Source organism: Apodemus sylvaticus, chromosome 7 (assembly GCF_947179515.1).
Source record: "Apodemus sylvaticus chromosome 7, mApoSyl1.1, whole genome shotgun sequence".
In the NCBI taxonomy this organism is placed as follows: Eukaryota; Metazoa; Chordata; class Mammalia; order Rodentia; family Muridae; genus Apodemus; species Apodemus sylvaticus.
Genome location: NC_067478.1, coordinates 54,078,180 through 54,103,271, shown reverse-complemented (window position 1 = coordinate 54,103,271; position 25,092 = coordinate 54,078,180). Strand labels below are relative to the sequence as shown.

General features: G+C 40.8%; 1 protein-coding gene across 1 annotated transcript in view; it reads left to right on the top strand.

Moving 5' to 3' along the window:
• Nucleotides 1-25,092, top strand: part of Myo5a (myosin VA) — a 159,709-nt gene continuing 134,617 nt past the window's right edge. Inside the window, exon 1 of the mRNA XM_052187803.1 lies at nt 1-482. Coding sequence (XP_052043763.1) covers nt 456-482 — 27 coding nt within the window. The 5' untranslated portion in view covers nt 1-455. The remainder of the gene's footprint in view (nt 483-25,092) is intronic.

Below are 25,092 nucleotides of genomic sequence, written 5' to 3'. Positions count from 1 at the left end.
GGCGGCGGCGGCGGCATCGCGCGCAGCGGAGGAGCCAAAGGAGGGTACGGAGACCAGGCCTCCCGGGAGGCGAAGCGGCTGATGAAACTGGGAGCCAGGGGGCTGAGGACGCGAGGCTACTGAGGAGACCGCAGGGCTGTGTGTGTGGACCAGGCGGCTGGGGAGACTGAGGCGGCCGCGGCTGGTACCCCGAGCCCCCCGAGTCCCCGAGCACGCGCCTCGGGCTCACGCGGCCGCCGAGCCCTAGAGGTGATGACTGTCAGGCTCCCGCCCGCCGCTAGCGCCTGACGCACCCCGCCCCGCCTGGGCCCGCCCGCCAGCCAGCTTGGCCCGCCCTGCCCGGCCCGGCCCGGCCCTTCCCCTGCTCCCCGCCCGCCACCGTTTCACCCGCGCGGGCGGCCGCCACGCGAGCTGCGGCCTCCGCCTAGGCGGGGGGCGTCGGCGCTGGGCCCGCCATGGCCGCGTCCGAGCTCTACACCAAGGTAACGCGCGCCGCGGAGCCGTGCCCTGGGGAGGGGTCGCGCGCCCCGGATTGTGGTTGTAAGACCAGCGGGTTCCACCGGACTGCACCTCCCTACCCGGTTGCATCCTCTCCCCCCCACCCCCGCCCGGCTGTACCTCCCTGTTCTGCCTCCCGAGCCCATTTCGGATGGGATGCTCTTGGGCAGATGCTCGGGCCGCTCTCCTGGGGCTCGTGCTTAAAATAACGTCCTGTGCCGGTATGCGCCAGGCAGCCTCTCGGGGAGATTATTTTGGATTCTGCAGATGTGGCCAGTCCGCTTTCACCTTTAGCTGCGGGGTTCATGCCATTGCCCTGGGGTGCGGAGCCTGTAGGAAGATGCAGCCCGGAGATGGCGAGCTTATTCTTAGGCTCATTGGTGGCTGGGAGTTTGCAACCTGCGCGTTATTCCCCCGAGAGCCTCGTTACCTCCATGTCCTCACCCTCCTTTCCGGCGAGCCTTTGCCTTTTGGTCTTCGTTTAGGGGAAGTGGCAGCCTTTTCAGTCTTAAACCGACGCCCATATTCTCAGGGTCTGGTAATCTCTGAATGGCGTATTTTGGAGAGACTGTTTAGAAAATCTGTGTTGGCGGTGTGTGGTGTATGCATTTGTGGTATCTTGTTATGGTTTCAATAGGTATTTTGCCAGCTAATGATTATTAAAATTACCTCTAATTCCACTCAACAGAATTGCCTTAACTTTTCAAGTTCACGTTTTCAAAATTTTCCCAGAATCTATTTCTTCCTGTCTCTCTCTGTCTCTGCCTTTGTCTCCCTCTCTGGCACGAAGATTGAATGTATGGCCTCATGCATACTAGGTAAACCCTTTACCACTGAGCTATATATAGATAGCCCCAGCTTCTGGACTCTTCTTTTAGCAGTTTGGAATCATCCCTTGCACACGTGACATCAATAAGCCCAGAGCCCAAATTGCAGCCTTGAGGAAAGAAATCTGAATGGGGCATCTACCTGCATCTAGTCTAGACCTTTCCACCAACTGTGTGGCATTTGGCAAACGACTTAACCTCTCTGGTTCAGGTTTCTCACTTGTAAATAGTGTGAATTTTACTTGTCTTCATGATCTTCCTTACATACTGTTGTGAGGATCAAATTTAATACTAATAGTGAAAGCTTTCCGTGACCTCTGACTTTTTTTTCTTTACAAATATGAATTATATGGTTAATTTCTTCCAGCCATGAAATGAAGAGCTTGCATGAACATGGGACTTTCTAGCCCTAGATTTAAGAAGTGTACAATTAGAACATTTTTCTAAACCTAGTAATTTCTTTTGGCAAGGCAATTCTATAAGACTATCATTGGAAACTGACTAAAAGTTACTTTATTAATTTACATAGTTCAGTTCTAAGTGTTTTGCAAATATTAACTCATTTAATCATTGCAACTTATGTATGAAGTGAATACAAGTAACACTGCCACTGTGAAGAGCTGTCATTGTTACATTGTTCTGTCTGGCCCCAACTAGGCCCCTGACATCAGTCCATCTTAAACCTGCTGATTATAGGCTGATAAGCAGAAATAGGGTGGTAGGTTGCTGGACTTCTAGATCTGTTCCCACCCCCTCCCTCCAACACACACACACACACATACTCACACACACACTCACACACACTCACACACACACACACACACACACACACACACACACACACACACGATATTTTGTAGGGAAAAATGGAGAAGGTGTTGTCATTTTTAAATTAAAAAGTTTTGAGTTTCCATCACAGCTTTATGGGTAATAGAATTCTTCTTATAGTCTTCCTAGATACAGACATATTTAGTCACTGAAACTGAGGTTGGGACTTAAGGGACTTTTTCTTAAATTCAGGTATACCTCAGAATAGCCTGATTCTGTAGTTACTTGTGCACTGATCTGTGAAAGGGCCTTAGTTTAATGACAGGAAGGAATATTTATTGAGTGTCCTGTAAACCAAATACTCTGGTGTTTAGAGTTTCCAACAGTGGACAAGTCATAGCCCTTTCCTCATAGGGCTCACAATCTGCTTATTATATTCTCGACCCATTTTGAATCTCCAAGGGCATAAATAACCTGCTGTTAACCTTAACCACAGGCAGACAGATGTGTTAGCAGGATATAGGTGATGTCTCTGTCTATGACAAAGGTTGGAATGATTCTGGTGGACCGAGTAGTAAGTATTAAGAGAAGGAAGGAAACCATTAGAAGAAATGTCAGCATAACTCAAATATCTGTCCCTTGCAGACATTATAGAGAAGTGGTGGATAGATTACAAGGAAAAACATGTTACTGACATGCCATAATTATGATAAAAAAGTCCCTTTTTAGAGTTGTCATCAGACCTTTAAGGCAGATTTTGATGTGTGATACAGATCAGTTCCTATTATAGTGAAAGGCATGGGACTGTTCAATTTACTTTCTTAAGTTAGAATGATAATGGTTTTGACATAGCAATTTAGCAGGGTTTCCATTTCATAAAGATTTCTAGAACTTTAAATATTTAAGAACAATAGCTTAGTGCCTGGATATAATGTTTCTTGTGACTGACATTTTGGTTAAAACATATTTGTTGATTTTTGGGTAAGGTTGCTAAGGATCTATTTTTTTTTAATTACAGCATTATTGAGTTTCTTTATGCTGTACAATTCACCAATATAGAATATCTGGCTTAGTAGTCTTAGTATATTTACTTGGTTGTGTGATTTAAGGTCTACCTAAAAACTCTGGAGAGAGTTGCTAGTCTTGACTTAACAGTGGCTGTCTATTTGGCAAGCTCATCTATTGATGCTTTTAATAACTTCAGAAGTCTATGGCTTATGGAACAAAGTTTATCAATGAGACCTGGAAGGATCACTTGCAGCAATTTAATTAATTGTATATTAATAGTCCATATATATCATTGATAGCACATGGATGCTGTAGAATGGACAAGGGTACCTAAAGCTGTTTGATTAAAATTCCTGGTGATACATAAAGATGCTAAGTATTGTAGGAAAGAACAAAATCAGACTGAAACTCCAAAGCCATTAAAATATTCCCAGAGGAAAACAGCTTTGTAGGGCAGTAGATTGCATATTTGCTGCTATATTTACCTTTTCAATGTTTTCTTATGTACTTACTGAAGCCATTTAACCTGGATACACCTATATACCTGAGTGCGTGTGTGTGTGTGTGTGTGAGTGCGCGCGCGCGCGCGCGCGCGCGCGCACTATGTTTTCTGCTGTAGTTCAGTTTGATATTCAATAGCACTGTCCCTCAAAACACCATTCCTGGAGATTCTGATATTTTTTTGTTGAAATCCATTATCTGACCATGTGTTCTGATCTGGAGTTTGGCAAGTACACCCACCCTAGAATTATGCTTCTTCTACGCCTGTTTCCTTCTGCTGTCCCTGTGTATCAGTGGCAGTTTTCTTCCAGTTTCATGAGTTAGGAACCTCAGCATCCTTTCCATTGGATTTTATATTTTACTTCTGTACCAATTCTGATTTGTGACATCCAGCTCTTCAGAGTCTGAACCATGGCTAGTATCCTCTCCTTTGTCTATAACTTGATCTGGATATGTTTTCGTCTTCCTGTAGTTATGGTGAATGTGTCTTACCACTCTCATACCACTAGAAGCCTCTGAGATGCTATTTTGATCAGTTCTTGTTTGTTAAATAATGAGTGAGTGAATACTTAAACAGGAGGAGGTACAGACAGAAAACAACTCCATGGATCAGGTATACTGATGCACTCCTGAGACCCTAGTACTTGGAAGGCAAAGGATTACCATAAGGTCAAGGATTGCTTGAGTTATGTAAGAAGACCCTATTAGAGGAAAATTAAAAAGGAAATTATAAGAAGGTGATTAAAGAAGTAAACTCATAATAAGGCATTTTGAAGAAAATGAATCATAGAGCAGAGAGCTGGGAGCCAGGGAGACTGAAAGGAAAGCTGTGTGAGGAAATGCAGTGAGAGTTGTGGAGCTCTGCTAGGCTGAGGTAGCACAGAAAGAAGGTGGTTAAACTAGGGACTAAGCCTGAGAGACAAGTCTATGAAGGATTAGATACCAGACGAGAAGGAGGGGAGCTAGTATGAGGTCACGCTGCGAGCTCCACCTAAAACCGGAAGCTGTTCCTAGAGACTGCAAATGGAAAATTACTCAGAATAATTTGAATTGCTTAAGCAAAGCAAAGTAATTACGAGTTGCTCTTGAAATTTGTCACTGTCTCTTAAATCGTGAAAATCCAGTGGCTCAAAGATTACAAAGGTGTTCTAACTCTAGTAAGACTTGCTACTCCTGAACTAGTTTGTTCAACTCTTAGCTTTTTAAATAAGGTAAAACTAGAGGAGCAAGGAAGAACACACACACACACACAATCTCTCTATGGTTTTCTTACTCTGCATCCCAGAATGCTCTGGACTTTTACCTGCCTAAACTGACCTCAAACTCATAGGAATCTTTCTGCCTCAGCATCTTCCTAAATTTTGGAATTACACATATGAACTACCATGTCCTGATGTTATTTGTTCCTTGACAACTGTATAACCAAACTAGAAGGTTTTCAGAATAGAATGATCAGATCAGGAAAGAGGCTACACATTTAAGAGGGATAGAACTTGAAAAATACAGTTGATCTGGAAACATGATGGAGTATTAAACATCAAGAATAGAAGACGTTTGGCCAGCAAGACAGTTGAGTGGGTAAGGGAACTTGCCACTGAGCTGTCAAGCTCGACCCCTAGGACCTACGTGGTAGAATAGAGAACTGAATCCCTCAGGTTGTGCATCGACCTCTACGTGCACTCTGTGGCATGTGCATACATGCACTCACACAGATAATGTAGTATTTTTTTAAATAAAAGAAGTTTGTAACGTCTTAGTTTAGTAGCTATTAACTTATTAGAACTTGAAATAAATGTGTATAATTTTAAGTGAATTCCTATTATAAACATGTTTATAATATATGATATGCTTATAATATATGAATATATATGAAGTTATAATATCAGCTTAGTTGTAGTATATAAGTTTGAGCCTGGGTAGTTCATGAATGATAATTCTTTTTCGTTGGACAGTGGTGGCGCACGCCTTTAATCCCAGCACTCCGGAGGCAGAGGCAGGCAGATTTCTGAGTTTGAGGCCAGCCTGGTCTACAGAGTGAGTTCCTGTCTCAAAAAACCAAAAAAAAAAAAAAAAAAAAAAAGGAAGTGATAATTCTTTTTCGTTTTAAAGATTTATTTATTTATTTTATGTATATGAGTGCTCCATCTGCATTACATCTGCATGCCAGAAGAGGGCATCAGATCCCATTACAGATGGTTGTGAGCCACCATGTGGTTGCTGGGAATTGAACTCAGGACCTCTGGAAGAGTAGAAAGTGCTAAGCCATTTCTAACACAACAAATTACCAAATGTTTCTTTGACAGAGTTAAGCAGTTAACCAGCTAGAACTGATTTAAGGATTTGCTTATTTATTTTTATTTGCATGTGTGTGTGTGTGTGTGTGTGTGTGTGTGCTTATGTGAACAATGTATGCACAAATATTCTTGGATCTTAGAGGGCATTGGATTCCTTGGAACTGGAACCATGTGATTTAGGTGCTGGGAACTAAACATATGTCCTCTGCAAGAACAATAAGAACTCTACCTCTGAGCCATCTCTTTAGCCCTAGAGTTCATTTAGTTGGAAGAAAGAGAAAACCTATTCAAAGCCAGAAAGGGATTTAATTGCTCGTGTGACCTGAAACTTTAAGCATGGCTTGACTTAAGGCTCAGGTAGATCTTGGAGACTGTTTCACTGGGTCTCATGTGCTGTCTGACATTTCATCTTTAGGACAACTGGTTTCAGAGTGACAGGAGAGTAGCATCTGCAGATCACATGATTGTACAGCTCTGGGCCTAGAGAAAGAAAACCTGAGAGAGAAGTTCTTGCCCTTTCTTGGAGTCATGTGCCCTTTCCTTTCACAATACCCCATTGGCAGTGTGGGAGGAATACCATGAGTGATCAAGTTTATGCTTGCCTGGAGGCTTGACAAAGGATAGGCATTATTATTGATAGTCTCACTATGACCTATGGGATGGCTGAAAGCCATTTCCCATCAGAAGGAATAGTGCTGGGTAGGCAAAATGAACAATCACTCTCAATCAGTGCTATCTATGAATAGATCACCAAAAATAATGGTGATTGAGTAAAGTGAAAATGTTTTTTACCTAACCAAGACAGTACTAGTTATATTACCCTAGAGAATCATCTTGAAGTTAAAAAAATAAAGCTATGGAAAACCTACACAAGCAAAGTTAGTAATAATATATCAGAAACTTATGATGTGAAACATACTTTTACCCTGTCTTTGTGAAGACATGGTGAGTTGTATGTTGCCTTTCATGCTATTTCCTCTTACTTTCTTTTTTTTTTAAAAAGATTTATTTATTATATGTACGTACACTGTAGCTGTTTTCAGACACACTAGAAGAAAGCATTTGATCTTCTTACAGATGGTTGTAAGCCATCATGTGGTTGCTGGGATTTGAACTCAGGACCTCTGGAAGAGCAGTCAGTGCACTTAACTGCTGAGCCATCTCTCCAGCCCTCCTCTTACTTTCTTCATGTTCTTGCTTACACATATTCTTCCCCTCATTTCACCAGTGACACATTTGCACAATTTCTCCCTCTTTCTTTTAATGAACTTTATGTACATTGGTGTCTGTGTGAGGGTTTAGGATCCCTTGGAATAGGAGTTACAGGCAGTTGTGAGCCACCATGTGGTTGCTGGAAATTGAACCTGGGTCCTCTGGAAGCTCAATGTTCTTAACCTCTGAGCCATCTGCACAGTCCTTCCTCTTTCTTTTGAAACAGTCTCATGTAGTCCAGATTGCCTTCAAATTTGTTATCTAGCAAAGGGGTGACCTAGGCCTGTAGTTGTAGCCACTTGATTGACAAGCTGAGGCAGTTCAAGTCATGCTGGGCAGCCTGGTAAGACTGTCATAAAGTAAAGCACAGGGAGATGTGGAGATAAAGCCAGGGCCTGGGGTTTGCTGCCATGTGTGAAGCTGGAAGCTCAATTTCTACCATTGATCTTCCCCCGCCCCCCAAAAAAGATACACTGTAGCCCTAGAGCTAGAGAAGGGAGAGGCTAGTGGATCTTTGTGAGTTAGAAGCCAGCCTGGTTTAGAGAGCAGTTCTCAGTCTCGAAAAAGACAACAACAACAAAAAGCAAGGAAGGAAGGAAGGAAGGAAGGAAGGAAGGAAGGAAGGAAGGAAGGAAGGAAGGAAGGAAGGAAGGAAGGAAGGAAGGAAGGAAGGAAGGAAAAGAAAAAGGGGGGAAAGATACACTGTAGATAATTTATAATAGTCAAAGGATGAAAGTTAAATACCACTAAGATTACCACAGTCAACTTTTTTTGTGTGTATGATGCTAAAAATCAGATATAGGACCTTGTAATTCCTAGGAATTCACTGAGTTACACTCTTATTGCAATTAACAATGATTCTAAAACTATTTTAATAACTTCTTAATGATTTTAAAAAACAATATGTATATAATTTTTATATCATACTTATTGAAAACTTTAATATGTATTTCATCATCTGGAAGTACCATGATTTTTATGCTGCAAGTCCTTTTCACTGTTAGAAGTAAGTTGCTACTAAGGGCAGCCTTGTCCATAAATCTTTGCTTGTGAGTCAGTTTTAGACAGTTTTAGAATCCAAGTCTCCTTGGTGAGAATTGACATTTATATATGGGGTAGGACATTCACATTCATCTTTAAAAATAGCATCTTATATGTATATTAACTCAAAGATAGGGTAACTAGATGTCCCACTTCTGGAAGGCGATTTAATACCTATATTTTATTTTGAGAAATTCTCTTCAGTGAAAATATGAACTTATTTTAAAAACACAATCTTCTAGAATCCTAAAGTACTTACTTTCTTTAAAAACAAAATCAGAGACAGAACCTCGCTTTGTAGCCCTGACTGGCTTGAAACATGCTATTTTAAACCAGGCTGGCCTCAAACTCAAAGAGATTCTCCCTGCCTCTGAACACTGGGATTAAAGGTCCCAGCTTACTTTCTTTTTAGTGCCATTAAAAAAAAATTCTTGCTTTCCACATTTTCCTCCTTAATCTTTGAAGAATTTTGGCAAGAGAGAAAAATTGAATTAGAATTTTAAGAGAGAGAGAAAGAAAATGTAGCTTCTGTGTTGAATGTAAATCATCAATTTCAACTTGAAAACTACCTGATATTATGTTGTCATTTTGTTGTAGGGAACATGTCTTCCTCATTATAACAAACTGTAACGTTTGTCTGAAGTAGTGTAAAGATAGATTTGCTTTCAGTTGTGTCAGACCTTAGGTTTCTTCAGCATTAGTTGGCTGTTCCACAACAGGCACCCTAACACTCAGGTCTTGGGGATTCCTGTGGGACTAAGGATTTGTATCAATTCAATGGTAGTTACAAAGCTGAAGGAAAACTGAAGGTCAGAAACTGAGTTGGAACCTTAGCATCCTTGATTTACTTTATGCACTAAAATCTTGGGTTTTGTGGTTTTGTTTTATTCTATTAAAAAATATCAGGGTTGGAGAGATGGCTCAGCATCTTTAGCACTGGCTGCTCTTCCAGAGGTCCTGAGCTCAATTCCCAGCACCCACATTGTGGCTCACAACCATCTGTAATGGGATCCAATACTCTTTTCTGGTGTTTTTGAAGACAGTCACAGGGTACTCACATGAATACTTTTTTTTAAATGACTTGAACAAATGCATGGTTCTGGCAAAATAGTTCTTCTATAACGGTTACTGTTTACTGTGGCCTTGGTGTGGTTCCAATAGCCTTTTTAAAAAGTTCTTTGCTACACCTGGTTGCAGTAAACCTGCAGTGCCATTTGCGTAGGAAGCTATAACAGGATTGCAAATTCAAGGCCCACCTGGGCTCTAGAGGGAATTTAAGGCTAGCCCAAGCTGCATTAGCTGAGACTATTTCTCAAAATCAAAAAATTTAAAAGGGTGTGCTTAGTATCTGGGTATGGTAGGCTTATGGCTGTACTCCCAACACTCTGGAGGCCAAGACAACAGGATTGTCGCAAAATGGAAACCAATTTGGGCTACATAGTAAGTTCTGGTCCAGCCTGGCTCTAAGAATAAGAGATAGTCTGGGGTGGGGGAGGGGCAGGAAGGAGAAGGAACAAAGATGTGGGAATGCAGGTCAGTGGTAGCTTACACTCAACAAATGCAAACTTCTTTTCCATTCTCTCCTGCCCACCTTTCCCAACCTTTGGTAACTACTATCTGCTCTCAGATCAGCTGGTGTTCTGTATACGAGTGAGAATATGCTTTATTTATCTGGCTTATTTATATGTAAACTTTGTTTTTATTTACCAGTAGTTTTTTGGTGGTTATGAGATAAGGTCTTGCTATGTAGCCCTGGCTAGCCTGGAACTCACTGGGTAGATAGGGCTGGGCCTGAACTTGTGTCAACCAGTCTTTCTGCCTCTGCCTCTACCTTCCAAGAGTGGGATTAGAGGCTTGCTTTACCACCCTGACTTACCTAAAACAGTGAATTTTTAAAAAGAAAAATTCCACTGGTCCTGTTAGAGTTTCCAAGCAACTCTTAAATTTGTCAGTGTTCCTCAAAAGCCAGACAAAGTAGTTTTGTTATGAGTGTTTTCTTCCTTGACTTTGACTCATCCTTTTTCCCTGAAAGAGTGGCAGTGTATCATAGCAACTAAGGCAGGGACACACCCATGACTAAATCCTGGTTTTGCTATCTTCCTCCTTCAATTTCTTTTTTCTTTAACTTTTTATGTGTATGAGTGTTTTGCCTGCATGTGTGTCTGTATATTATGTCCATGCTTGGTGCCCATAGGGGTCAGAAGAGAGTACTAGTTGTAGACAGCTGTGAGCTGCCACGTGGGTGCTGGGACTCAACCCAGGCTCATTTGTGATAGCAGCCAGTACTCTTAAACAGCCAAGCCATCTCTCCAGCCCTGCTGCCCTCCCTTTCTTTTGCTATTAATTTTCCATGTGACCTTTAAGCCAGTTACCCTTTCTCTACTTCAGTTTTCTCATATCTATTATTTGTATGTTTGTGTTTATGTATGTATGTATGTATGTATGTATGTATGTATGTATGTATGATGTCTGTGTGTGTGCATGTATATGTGTGTAAGTATGGAGGCTAGAGAACAGCCTCGGAAATGTTGTTCCTTGGGAGCTGTCCACCTTATTTTTTGAAACAGGGTCTCACCTGAAACTCACCAGTTAGGCTTGGCTGACAGGCCAGCAGGCCCTCATGAATCTGCCTAGGATTATTAGCATGTGTGCCACAATGCCAGAGTTTTAGATTTATTTAGTTATTCATTTTTTAAAATGTGTGTTAGTGTTTTGCCTGAATATATGGGTGTGTACCACATGTATGCCTGGTGCCTTTGGAAATCAGAAGAAGGTGTTGGATCTTCTGGAACTGGAATTACAAATGATTGTAAGCTGCAATGGGTACTAGATTCTGGTGATTGAACTCAGGCCGTCACACTGTAGCTCAGACTAATCTTGAACTTTAGGAATCTTCTTGTCTCACCTTCCAAATTCTAGGATTGTAGTGTGAAGGACAATGCCTCCTGCCCTGGATATCCTTAATATTTCACTTCACTAATAGAGTATGTGAGGAGACCTGGCACATGGTAATGACCTAGTAATTCATTTTCCATTTTTAATAACTAGGGAAACTGCTTTCTTTATATTAAAGGATAATTGAGAAATATCTATTATTTCTGCTATTAATAGGTATGAAATAGTAAAGGAAATGACTTGCAAAATTACATTGGAAGGCATTCTTTTAAAATATATTTAAGGGCTCAATATAGCTCCATTGGCAGAGTGCTTGCCTAGTGTGCATGGAGCTGTGGGTTTGATCCCCAGTTCATCATAAACCCAGTGCATTTATGAATCCATACATTCACAATCCCAGCACTTGTTGGGGAGGGGCAGCACAAGAAGATCAAAAGTTCAAGATTATTCTCACCTACATAGGGAATTTGAGATCAGACTGAGCCAAAGACTGACACACACAATTCTGCCTCTGTTTCTGTCTCTCTCTCTGTCTCTCTGTCTCTCTCCCTCCTTTCCTTCCTCCCTCCACTACATACAATACATATATATAGTGAATCCATATTTTAAAGTAGTAAAAATGTAATAAATATTTAATGTAGATCAGAAAAACGCTTCAAACTTAAAGCAGTCCTGCTTCAGCCTCCCGGAGTGCCAGGATTACAGTTGTAAGCTACTATACCTGATTTGCCAGATGTTTTCAGTTGCTTCACAGTGTTTTATGATATAGATATTACTTAACCTGTGTTAAGTACTTCTAATTTTTTGAAGTTCACCCATGAACTGAAGGGGACCAAAAGCTTTTTTATGTTCCTGTAGAAAGAATTTGAACTGTGGTTTTCACTGAGGTTGGCTGGTTGCAGAGGGTCCCATTATCTGTAGTAAGTAATAACAATGCTATAGAAACTGGGTAATGGTGATATCAGCATCAGGGAGGTTCATGTACTTAGAGTACTTAGAGCTTAGAACACAAACTACAGGGGTCTCACCTTCCCAGGAATAAATTCTTTTTTTTCCTTATAAAACCTTTTATTGCTTCTTTGTGAATTTCACATCATGCACCCCAATCCCATTCACCTCCACATCCCTTGCAACCTCTCCCCCAAAATAAAAATAAATGAAAATTAAACAAAACATAAATTTCATCATGGAAGCTGTAATGTACAGTGGTACACGTTTGTGATCTCAGTGTGCCAGTTGTGATAGCTTACCAGAAGGAGATTCTCTAGATGACGATGATCAACAGCCGCAGTGGCCAGATGAAGTCAGAGTCTAACTTGAGCAAAGGATCCTTTCCAATGTTTTGGAAGCCATGTTACAGGGTGAAGTAACGAGTGTATTACATACCTTCCAAGGAGACTATCCCTGACTAATAAACCACCTAGGATCCTCATACCACTGCGTCAGTCTTTAATATAGGATGGCCTGGCTCTCAGCTGTTACCTTTCAATTTGAAGAGACTGACTGGGTAAAAGGGAGAACAATATAGCAGAGAAGAAAGGTAATGTGGAGGATAATCTTTGAATCAATAGTGAGATCAGGTAATCTCTGAAAAGGAATCTTACAGATAATGTATTTCAATGAGTCCCCTGGTTTTATAAGTTTCTTGTAACAAGTTTCAACTGAAATGTGTACAGAAAACTGACTAGAAGTCTTAAAAGACCCAGTCTTTCAAAAGATGTCCATTTCTGTTGGATGAGATGTGATCTACTCTGGAATTGACGTTTCCTGTGTGTAACCAGACGGATCTGTGGAGGAGCGGAAGTTGCTGTGGTGCTTGTCACCTCCAGAGCCATCCAGGCCTGGCTGGTTTGTGGGAGCTCGGCCCCCACTGGGCTGTGTGTAAAAGCATGTAGGACAGCAGTGGGAGCTGACTCAGGAGGATCACAGGTTTGAGCTAGAAGTAGCTACACAGTGAGCTGGAAGACAGCCTTGGCTGCAGGACATGACACTGTCTTGATGGTAACAGCACTGAGCACAAAATGGGTGGTGGAACTTAACTTGTGTTAAGATCGGGTTGTCTCATCTGAGTTCATGAAAAATGTAATCCTGGTGCTTGAGAAACTGAGGCTGGGAGATTGCTGTATGAGGTTAGAATGGGCTCCTGAGTGTAAAAAAAAAAAAAAAAAAAAAAAAGAAGTTTATGTGTGTGATCAGAATAGGTGTCTGTTTAACTATAAAACTCAATTGTTAAAAAGAAAAAAAAATAAAGTTAAAAAATGAATAAAAAACCAAACTAAATAAATCAGGTATAATGGGACATACTTGTAATCCCAGCACTCAGGAAGTGGATCAGAAGGTGATTCCAAACTAAAAGGCCCTGACTCAAAACAAACAAAAAAACACACAAAGAAAAAAAACTTCACAAGACACAATTATGATTGAGTGGCTTTGTGAATTAACCTTAGCTTCTTCAGTAATTTTCTTTTTAAGGTTAAACAACTCTTTTTTGCCTCCTGGGTCAGATGTGACAACATATGCCTATCTACCATTCTAGGTACTTAGGGGCCTGAGTCAGGAATATCACCTAGGCCCAGGAATTTGAGGCCAGTTTGGATGCCTTCTCAAAACAAAAACCTCATGTGTTCTTGACTTGCTTAGGTATTGATTTTTTTTTTTTAAGTCTGAATTTGTGTAGATGAGTTCATTCAGAATGTGGCCTGAATACGCAGCCTTGCCAAGAGCCCCGGAACTGCTTCTGTGAGCAGTTACTGTTATCAGTGAGCACCCCTAAGTAGTTGCTGTCCTTTGGATTTCAGGAGCAGTGACATCAGATGCAGCTGGCTGCTTAACTCCAGTGAGACAAAAAAAACATAATTAATGGGATAACCGCCTCATTAAGAAATTTAGAACTTTTTCTGTGTGCTTTCTCCCCCTCCCCAAGAGAGCAGAGAGAAAGAATGGTGGAGATTGTTCACTTGAGACCACGCTAAGCTATTGATTTGTCTGAAGGCCTAGCTAATGGTTCTGATTTCCACATGAATCATTTAAAAGGCTGTGTTAGGATTTTCTTATTTCCTCTGCTGACTGCTCTCTGCTGCTAGTGAACGTTTTCCAGAAATCTCTGTGTGACTTTGAGTTGTCAGACTCTAAGTATGCCCCCAATTTATCGTTTCATAGAGATCTTATTTATTTGGTTTTAAATACAGTTGACCTGACAAACAAATATTTGTGTGTATAAGTAGGTGACCAGTACCAGGTAGGGATGAGAGAGCAAGAGGATCTGTATTTTCCTGTTGCTGTTTCTTCAGCTGTGTGCTACCTGTCAGCTGACTGCTGCATAGAGTTTGTGTTCATAGGAGGTTTTCTTGTTTTTTCCTTTTTAAATGTAATCATCAACATGAAGATACTACTTTTGAGAAAATTGGAAAATAGTTTTTACTTGGGATCTGAGTGTCTGTATATACTTTGATACAGGGTCTCCATCTGTAGCCCAGTCTAGCCTAGACTACATGGAGTAGCACAGGCTGGCCTTGAACTCAACAATACTTCTACTTCTGCCTCTTCTGAGTGTTTGGGATTTCAGGTATGAGCTTCATGTACAACTTAGAAAAGAAAAGTATTCTACTTTTAATTGATGAGAGAATAAAAAGTAATGTGTAACATACAGTTGCTAGATTTTGACATGTAGGTTTGTATGCATATATGTGTATATATATATGGATGAGAGAGATTGGAAAATATGCTCTGAAGCTAAATTTCTAGGAACAGAAAAATAAAGATCTAAAGAAAAATTAGCTGTTAGTAGTTAACTTTCTGTTCCTGTAATAGAATATTTGTTATAATCAGCTTTAAGACAGTTGTTTTTTGCTGCTGTTGTTTGGTTTGGTTTTTGGCTGACACTTGTAGAGGCTTCAGTCCATTCTTAGCTATCCTGGTGGTTTTGGCCTTTGGCATGGCAGGAACATGTAGCAGAGGTGCTGCTCACCTCATGACATCTGGGAAGCAAGTGAGAGATAGGAGGGGAATGGATTCCTGCTGTCTCCTTACTGACATGATCCAGTGATCTAAGACACTTGCTGGGCCCCATCTTCTCAAGGTTCCACCAGCTCTGGGGACATTCCAGATCCACGTCCTAGAATTAGCCAAATCCTGGTCTCTTCTTCTAGTCTGTGTAGTACAGCAGTCTGAACTCTGGCAATAAGAGTTACAATGATAATCCAGCATGGATTCCTACCTTCTAGCTACTCAGGCTATATCCAGAGTCTTCCTGTTGCACGTAGCTTTTTAAAGAGCTTATTTCCTCAGGCCTAGAAACCTGAACATGACAGAGACAAGAACTGAGGCTTCAATAATATGGGAAAAGTGGGTATGAGTAAGAGTGAGTGGGCAGAGGACCTCAATTAAAGCGTGAGTGAGAGGTGCTGCAGGCTTCCAGCCAGGGCTGGCCCTAGGACACCCGAGTTTACAGCAGTTGCAGGGTTTTGAGTGTCAGCAGGGGAAGAAGAAAACAAGATACTAAAATGTCAGAGGAGGAACAGCAGAGCAGCCAGAACTCGGTGGTCACTTTGTCTGCTTACCTCTGTGGAAGGTATATAAGGAAGCTGTGCCCTCACTTACACAGTCCGACTAAAATTTAAATTGCCTATCAGAGTTAAATTGTTTGGAAATTTGTTATTTGGTGAATAAAAATTAAAGTGCAGACAGGAGAGCTGAGGTAAGAAAATTGAGAAGAACTTTGTAAAAGTTTAAGTGTAGTAGATGAACATGTTACTATTTGCTCTTTAATTTTATTATTTGCTGAGATGAACAAGACAATGACCCGTTTACACCTGTATAAAGTTACTCGTGAATGCTCTCAATACATCTGTCATCTCAGCAGACTGTTCATTCATGAGAACCTTTGGGCAGTACAGAATGCAAGAGAAGAAGCTTTGTTATACTTGTCAACTAGTTTGTACAATTGACAAGAATGATGGTTACACAGGTAGGTCAGGAAAAGTTGGTGTTAAACCCATTTTGGCACACCAACTCAGAAAAATATATGTGGCATATGACCTGTCTTTCCTCTGATGCCTCCTAACCTTTTTACAAATTTATTTTACATTTTTTCTTTTCTCTTCTTTAATTTTTTTTATTTTATTCAATATATTTTTATTTACATTTCAAATGATTTCCCTTTCCTGGCTCTTCTTCCCTCCCCCTGTTCCCCCATACCCCCCTTCCCACTTCCCTGTTCTGGTATTGCCCTATACTGCTGCACTGAGCCTTTCCAGAACCAGGGGCCACTCCTCTGTTCTTGGACATCATTTGATATGTGGATTATGACTTGGGTATTCCAAGTTTCTAGACTAATATCCGCTTATCAGTGAGTGCATACCATGATTGATCTTTTGAGACTGGGTTACCTCACTTAGTGTGATGTTCTCCAGCTCCACCCATTTGTCTAAGAATTTCATGAATTCATTGTTTCTAATGGCTGAATAGTACTCCATTGTATAAATATACCACATTTTTTGTATCCATTCCTCTGTTGAGGGACACCTGGGCTCTTTACAGCTTCTGGCTATTATAAATAGGGCTGCTATGAACATAGTGGAGCATGTGTCCTTATTACATGCTGGGGAATCCTCTGGGTATATGCCCAGGAGTGGTATAGCAGGGTCCTCCGGAAGTGAGGTGCCCAGCTTTCTGAGGAACCACCAGACTGATTTCCAGAGTGGTTTTACCAATTTGCAACCCCACCAGCAGTGGAGGAGTGTTCCTCTTTCTCCACATCCTCGCCAGCACCTGTTTTCTCCTGATTTTTTGATCTTAGCCATTCTGACTGGTGTGAGGTGAAATCTCAGGGTTGTTTTGATTTGCATTTCCCTAATGACTAATGATGTTGACCATTTTTTAAGATGCTTCTCAGCCATCCGAAGTTCTTCAGGTGAAAATTCTTTGTTTAGCTCTGTACTCCATTTTTTTAATAGGGTTATTTGGTTTTTTGGTGTCTAACTTCTTGAGTTCTTTGTATATATTGGATATTAGCCCTCTGTCAGGTGTAGGGGTTGGTGAAGATCTTTTCCCATATGCATACATATAAATATGTGCTTGTGAGTGCAGTTGCCTGCAGATGCCGGAAGAGGGTGTCTGATCCTCTGAAGCTGCAGTTACAGGCGTTGGCTGGAAGCTGAGCTATGGTCCTCAGCAAGGGCAGAGCATGTCCTTAACCTCTGACCAGGATAAGAACATCTCTCCAGACCCGTCTTCTAATCTTTCATTGTTGAAACAAAAACTCATACCAGAAAAAAACAATTCTATTAAACATAAGTAAAGGTAGTTTTCTTGAGAAAGGTCAGTCCTCCTCCCACACCCCATGTTTACTTTTTTGTTTGTTCGTATTTATTTTTGAATTGGGTTCTCACTATATAAACCCAGTTGGCCTGGAACTCATATTGTAGAACAGGCTGGCTGCAAACTTAGAAATTTGCCTTCTGAGTACTAGAATTAAAGGCATGGCTGTCACATTTACTTTTAAACTTGAGTATCTGCTTCTCCCACGTGCTACTTTAGGAAATCTGTCTTCATGTGAGCCTTCCACAGAGCATCTGACGTAAGTAAGTCCATGCTGACTTTAGAGAGCTTCCTGGTGCTCAGGAGGGTATCCATGGCCTTCAGTGTAGTCCCTGCTCGTCTTAGGCAGTTAGTGAAGCAACGGTGGAGAAACTGCAGTGCCGTTGTTCTTTGTAACATAGTCTTATTTTCCTCTGCCTGTCATTTCCTTTCCTCTTTTTTTCCCTTCTGTTCTTGAAGATTTTTTTTTTTTTTTGGATTTGGTTTTTCGAGGCAGGATTTCTCTGTGTAGCCCTGGCTGTCCTGGAACTCACTCTGTAGACCAGGCTGGCCTCAAACTCAGAAATCCGCCTGCCTCTGCCTCCCAGAGTGCGAAGAATTTTCTTAAGTGATTCTTTTGAAGAAAATAATATGCAAAAGGGTTTGTTTTCAATTAGAGAAGACTTGTTCTCGGAATTTATTAATGTGTCCAGTTCCTTTAAAAATGTGAAGGAATAAAGATACGGATTTTAAAAGATGTGCTTTCTGAAAAGATAATATTTGAGTCTTATACTTTTTAAAAGGATTTATTTATTCCTTTTTTCATTTCATTCATTCATTTTTATGTGTATGTATGTGCCTGTCTAAATTTACAGATACCACATGTGTGCAGATGCCTCCAGAATCAGAGGGCCAGACAGTCCTGCATTCAATACTGATTTTACCATGCCATTCGGACCATACCTTTTTGACTCTTAAAACATGTTTTGTTTTGTTTTTCCACCAATGAGAAAGAGAGAGAGAATAATGACAGTATGGCATTTATTTGTGATAGTGACTTTTTTGCTCCTTTGAAAGTGACCAGGCAGAGGCCTAGACCTGGAAAGTAGGGAGCAGAAGATGCCTTTTCTCTTGATTCTGCCACCCTGTTCCTACCCCACCCAACCCCCACTTACTAGTTTCTTACAGGGCTTGGCTCCTAAGGAGTGCTCAGTAACTATTCTAAATTCAAATTTGATTTGGAAATAAATAGAAAAAATGTAGAAGACAAATGTGACTTAAGCAGCTCATTAAAAAAAAAAAAAAAGCCAGTTTACCGTGAGAATGTTTTATTTTCTTTCAAGAGATTGTTGCCATGTGATTCAGGCTGGCCTTGAACTCAAAGTCCTCTTCTCTCAGCTTACTGGGTGCTTGAATTAAAGGTGTTGGGCATTTGCCTAAGAATTTCATGAATTCATTGTTTTTAATAACTGAATAGTATTCCATTGTGTAAATGTACCACGTTTTCTGTATTCATTCCTCTGTTGAGGGACATCTGGGTTCTTTCCAGCTCTGGCTATTATAAATAAGGCTGCTATGAACATAGTGGAGCATGTGTCCTTATTACATGTTGGAGAATCTTCTGGCTATATGCCGAGGAGTGGTATAGCAGGGTCCTTTTGGTAGTACTTTGTCCAATTTTCTGAGGAACTGCCAAACTGATTTCCAGAGTGGTTGTGACAGGAGCCTGATATAGTTGTCTCCTAAGAGGCTCTGCCAGTGCCCGACAAATACAGAGAGACTTTCTCAGCCAACCATTGAACTGAGTACAGGAGCCCCAATGAAGGAGCTAGAGAAAGGACCCAAGGAGCTGAAGGGGTTTTCAGCCCCATAGGAGGAGCAACAATATGAACCAACCAGCATCTCCAGAGCTCCCAGGGACTAAACCATCAGCCAAAGAGTACACATGGAGGGACCCATGGCTCCAGCTGCATATGTAGCAGATGATGGCCTTGTTGGACATCAGTGAGAGGAGAGGCCCTTGGTCCTGAGAAGGCTCGATACCCCAGTGTAGGGGAGTGCCAGGACAGGGAAGCGGGAGTGGGTGGATTAGTGAGCAGGGGGAGTGGGGATAGGTTAGGGGGTTTTTGGAGGGGAAATGGGGAAAGGGATAACATTTGAAATGTAAATAAAGAAAGTAATAATTAAAAAAAAAAGGTGTTGGCCACCATGCTTACCTTCCATGGAAACGTGGATTGAAGTATGTCTTCATCATTACTTGTTTATGGTGACAACTATTGGTAATTTTATGTGGCTGTCTGATGCCAGGCTCTTGAAATTATTTTTTTCTGCCAAAAGAGAGTAAGTGAATGAGTGAGTCTCTGGGTGCATGCCTGACACTCCCATTTAGAACACTTCTTCTTCCTGGCTGTGATAGATGAAATAATATTATACAGAAGAAACATGTACAGCTAATACCCATATCATAAATGACTTAATGCATCTAAAGAAGAGAATTGCAAAGGTTATGATGAATTACGGTTTTCTTTTTATCTCAGTAACACTGGTCAGAACTACTAGGTAAGAGTCTCTAAGCAGAGATGTTGTTATCCTGAGGCCAGTATCACATGGTTTCCTCACAGCCCTCATGCAGACATCAGCTGACTTAAACAGCCTCATGTGACAGAAAACTCCAACTCTCTTGGAGTCTGATTGTCCCCTTAATTATAGTAGCTCTTTCTACTTTATGTTGTTCAAATCCAATTTGACATCAGGTTTATCACCTGACATCTGTTTTTCACATTTGGTTTCTTTTTAAAGATGTCATTTTCTGTCATTTGCAGATCATTAATGTAGAAAAAATGATTTAAACTTTTAAAAGCTTCTGTATCGATTGAGGGTTGATTAGAAATGAACATCATTTGTAGTTACCTAGGTACTAAATAGCTATGAAAAGTAGTTCAGTAATTATTTAGCACTGCTTTTTTTCAATTTTATTTTTTCTGCCTGTAAAATTAATTGAAGTATAATTATACCAATTCCTTCTTCCTTTTTCTTCTAATATCTCCCATGTGTCTTTCTTACTGCCTCTCAAATTGATGGTCTCTTTTGACTATTATTGTTTTACACACACACACACAGTTGCTGAGTTTGTCTAGTTTGTGTGTATATGATTTCTGATCTGAACATTCAATACAGAGTGGTTTGCCTCTGTTTTCAATGATGACCTAGAAGAACAGAGATTTCAGTTTACAGGACAATACTGGCTGAACCTGGTGGCATACTTCTTTAATCCTAGCACAGCAGAGGCAGGTGGATATTTGTAAGTTTGAGACCAGCTTGTCTACATAGTGAGTTCTAGCACAGCTTAGGGTCACAAAGAGAGACTGTCTCAAATAGCCACAACAGACAGTGCTGAAATCAGGAAGTATTAGAGCATAGTGTGTTGTTCCAGTCGTCTCAGTCCATGGCAGGTTAATGTGGAAGGGCCACTGGAACCTAGATGTCCCAGGTGAACCTGGGCAGCAGTGAAATGCCATCTCAAAAACAGTTACTTGTTATGGAAATGATAAGTGCTATTGCTAATTTATTTTAAAACATTGAGGGGAATAGCTGAAATTTTTGTTCTGTCTCCCAAATTTGTTTGTTTCTTAATTTAGGCACATAACTTATACTTCTATTTTCTTTAGTCTTTAGTAGCTCATATAATGATCACCTTGGAATATTTGGGTCTGCAGAAATCTATGCAGACAAAAACAGAGGTCAGAGTTTAAGTTAGTAGTATAAGAGTCTGTTTCATATCCATCCCCAATGCTCCCTAATTTTTGTTTTGGTAATAAAAGAACCACAAAGGTAAACATTTCCCCCTGAAATTACTCCACTCTCTCTGGCTGTCAGAATAGACCTACATTTTTGTTTTCTTGAGGTGGGATTGAGGAAGTTGCATATGGTAGCTGTTGCCTGGGACTTGAAAAGGTAGACATGGGTTAGAAATTGAAAATCAGCCGGACGGTGGTGGCGCACGCCTGTAATCCCAGCACTCTGGGAGGCAGAGACAGGCGGATTTCTGAGTTTGAGGCCAGTCTGGTCTACAGAGTGAGTTCCAGGACAGCCAGGGATATACAGAGAAACCCTGTGTCGAAAAAAACAAAAAACAAAAACAAACAAACAAACAAACAAATAAATAAATAAAAGAAAAAAAAGAAATTGAAAGTCAGCCTAGGCCACATAAGACCCTATCTCAAAACAAATAAGCAAGCAAACAGAAGAAAATGTGTGCATGGGCATCTATAAAATATTCAAGTCAGTAAAATTATCATAGAATATTTTGGTCATACTAGTATTATTATCTAGTAAATGAATCTAAGTAATTTTTCTTGAAATGAGGTCCTAAAGATTGGTTACCTTTCCCTGAGTCCTCTGATTCATGTCAGAGCTCAGTAGTTTCAGGTCCACTGTGAGTTATGTGAAAGGAGATAAAGAAAGTGGTTTTCCTAACTTTGCCCGACTTAGGGAAACTCAGAATGCAGAATGCCAGCTACCAAGCACTTGGTGACTAAGAAAAAAGGTGCTTTTGCACAACTCAAGTAAGAGTTGTTGTTGGTTTTTTGTTTTGTTTTGTTTTGTTTTGTTTTTGTTTTTGTTTTTTTGCCAGAAAACTCATTTTTCTTATGTGTCAGCTGTGCAGGCAAAATTGTCTTCCCAAATCACTGTATTATAATTAATAGTGGTTCTAGGACCACAATTAGGGTTAATATCAAGGTGTAGACATAGCCAAAACTAAGGGAAAAGTTCATGTAGTTTTGGGATGAGCCTTAAAATCCTTGTCATGATCTCTTTTAATATTTTATTTTCTCATTTAAAAATACTTGCCGGGCTGTGGTGGCGCATGCCTGTAATCCCAGCACTCTGGGAGGCAGAGGCAGGCGGATTTCTGAGTTCGAGGCCAGCCTGGTCTACAGAGTTGAGTTCCAGGACAGCCAGGGCTATACAGAGAAACCCTGTCTTGAAAAAACCAAATCCAAAAAACAAAACAAAACAAAACAAAAAAATACTTAGTCATGGATACCTGGGAGGCTGAGTCAGAAGGGTAACAGATGGAGGCTTGTTTTATGTAAGAAAGGGTAACCTGGGCAATGTAGTGAGAACATGTCTCAAAATAAAATGGATTGAGGATATATGTACCTCAGTTGTTAGAGCGCTTGCCTAGCTATTACAAGGCCTTGGGTTCCCTCCCAGTGCTGTAAGTAAAATACAATAAAAATAGTCCCAATACTTAGAATAATGAGGAATGGGACAGATGTCTTTCTAAATTAAAACATGACATTAAAGTGAGTAGAGATTAAATACTGCCTGCTGAGAATGGAATTTTCAGAATGCCTTGGGTATCCTGGCTGCTGTAGGCCTTGCACACATACTTTATGTTGCTAAGTCTCTATTGCTATCCACATGCCTCTTTTCCATAACCACTCCTCAAACGTATGCTGAGGCGACACCACCAGTGCTGCTGCCACTGCAGCCACTGCCTTCTTCCCCTTCTCCCTCCTCTCCCTCTTCCTCCTCCTCTCCCTCTTCTTCCTCCTCTCCCTCTTCCTCCTCCTCCTCCTCATCATCATCCTCATCATCATGTATAGCTAAATGAATTTACCCATGGCTTCTTCTATGAGTAACATACTTCCCAATCTAGGCCCTTGTTGAGAAACCAAAGGATCTGTCTAAGATGGGTTGGTCTAAGTCAAACAGACAGGACCAGGGAGACCCTGACCCAAGTGTGGCTAGTTATCAGACTACTAAGGGCCTTGTGATGTATACTGTCCTCAAAAGGGCACTCAAAAGATAGGCCTGGGGAGGAAAGGTGACTGAGCTGAGTAAGGAAGGCGCTTACTGCCAAGCCTGTCAACCTGGAACTCACGTGGTGGAAGAAGAGAATCAATTCCTGCAAGTTATCTTCCAACCTTCACCACACATGCACACATGCTTTCAGGAAATACAGACAATATAATAAATAGAGGCACTAGTGGGTATTTGCTTTGTGCTCAGGATAGAACCAGAGCCTAGCTAGGCAAGTGTTCTATCACTGTGTTACAGCTTTACCCTGATGGAAGTAGTATTGATGTTCTTTAGAGAGTTTGTTTAAGGGATTGCATCCAAGGAGTACAGAAAAGAGGAGCAAGAGAAGAGTGATATAGACACGCGGATAGAAATGACCCTATCTGGGCATGGTGGCTGTGGCACTTGTCTTTAATCCCAGCACTCAGGAGGAGAGACAGGCAGATCTCTGTGAGTTCAAGGACAACCTGGCCTACAAAGGGAGTTCTAGGACAGCCAGGGCTACACATAGACACCCTGTCTTGAAAAACAGAGTAAAACAAAACAAACAAACAAAATAAATAACCAACCAACCAACCAGCCAACCCAATTAACAGTAGGACATCAGAAAGACCATAACCCCTAGTCTGTAAACTTCCTTGGGACCTGGCTCCTTATCTTTGTTCTCCCTGTATTTTTAATGTATGTCCTTTTCTTCCTTCAACTGAGCAACTGTAAACAGTTATCAGCCTCATCAAATCATAGTCCAACTATAAAATATCTTAGATGCCTAGAGAAGTCTGGAACAGATGGGAGGCCTAGAAAAATCAGGGGCCATCAAGGTTTAGGACCAAGGCTTAGGAACCCGGGCCTCAGCTCCTATTCTTGAGCAGGTAACATCTATACAAATGGACCAGCTTCACAGTATTAAGAAGTGGACTTGATTTTTAAAGCACTTTTAGTTTCACAGAAAGTTGAACGGAAAGAACCTTGCATTCACATATATTCTAGCCATCCCCCACTTTTCCCCATCTTTTAACTTCTCAAGTAGTGTATACTAATTGTACATAATGATGGGTTTCATCACAGCATTTTCAAACATGATTATAATACACTTGGGTCACTTTACACCCGTTACCCTCCTTTGTTCTCCCTCTGACCTCCCACTGGACCTCTGCTGTCTTCTTGTTAATCTAGATTTTATATGTAAGAAAAAGCATACATTAGTTGTCTTTCTGGTCTGTTTATTTTGTTTAACTTGTTGCTCCATAACATTCATTTTCTAGCAAATAGCATTTCATTTTTCTTTAATACTATCCTGTAAAATCTCTCTCTTTTTTTAAATTTTGAGACAGGGTCTCACTGTGTAACCCAGGCTAGTTTTAAATTTATGAGAGATCCTCCTACTTCAGTCTCATGAGTTATGGGACCACAGGCGTGAGCTACAATTCATCCTTGCACTAATGGCTGTGTCTTTAAATTTTTTGGAATTAAAAAAAAAACATTTTCAAAGGTTCAAACCTTACATTTAGGCCTTTGATCCATTTTGGGTTGATTTTTTGCACAGTGTATGAGTGAGAGGCCTAGTTACATTCTTTTGCATGGGAATAATCCAATATTCCTGGCACCCAATCTTAAAGAGGCTGGTTTTTGTTTGTTTTTTTGTTTTTTTCATGAGCATATGTTTTTGACACTTTTTTCTGAGAATCAGATGGCTGATGTTTACCTCCCTTTTTAACCTTGTTGCAAGGTTTTGAAAAACAAAATGTGTGCAGAGTTCTACCTGCCTATAATCCCAGTGCTTGCACATCCGGGTTACTTCCCCCTTTTTCTTGCTGCATATTTTAGATTTTAGCCTCTGGGTTCTTTGCAGAAACTACCTCTTTTCTCTCATGTGGTCAGAAAAATATCACAACAGTCCAGCTGCTTCCTCTTTAATATGGCTGAGTCTCCCAAGTATCATG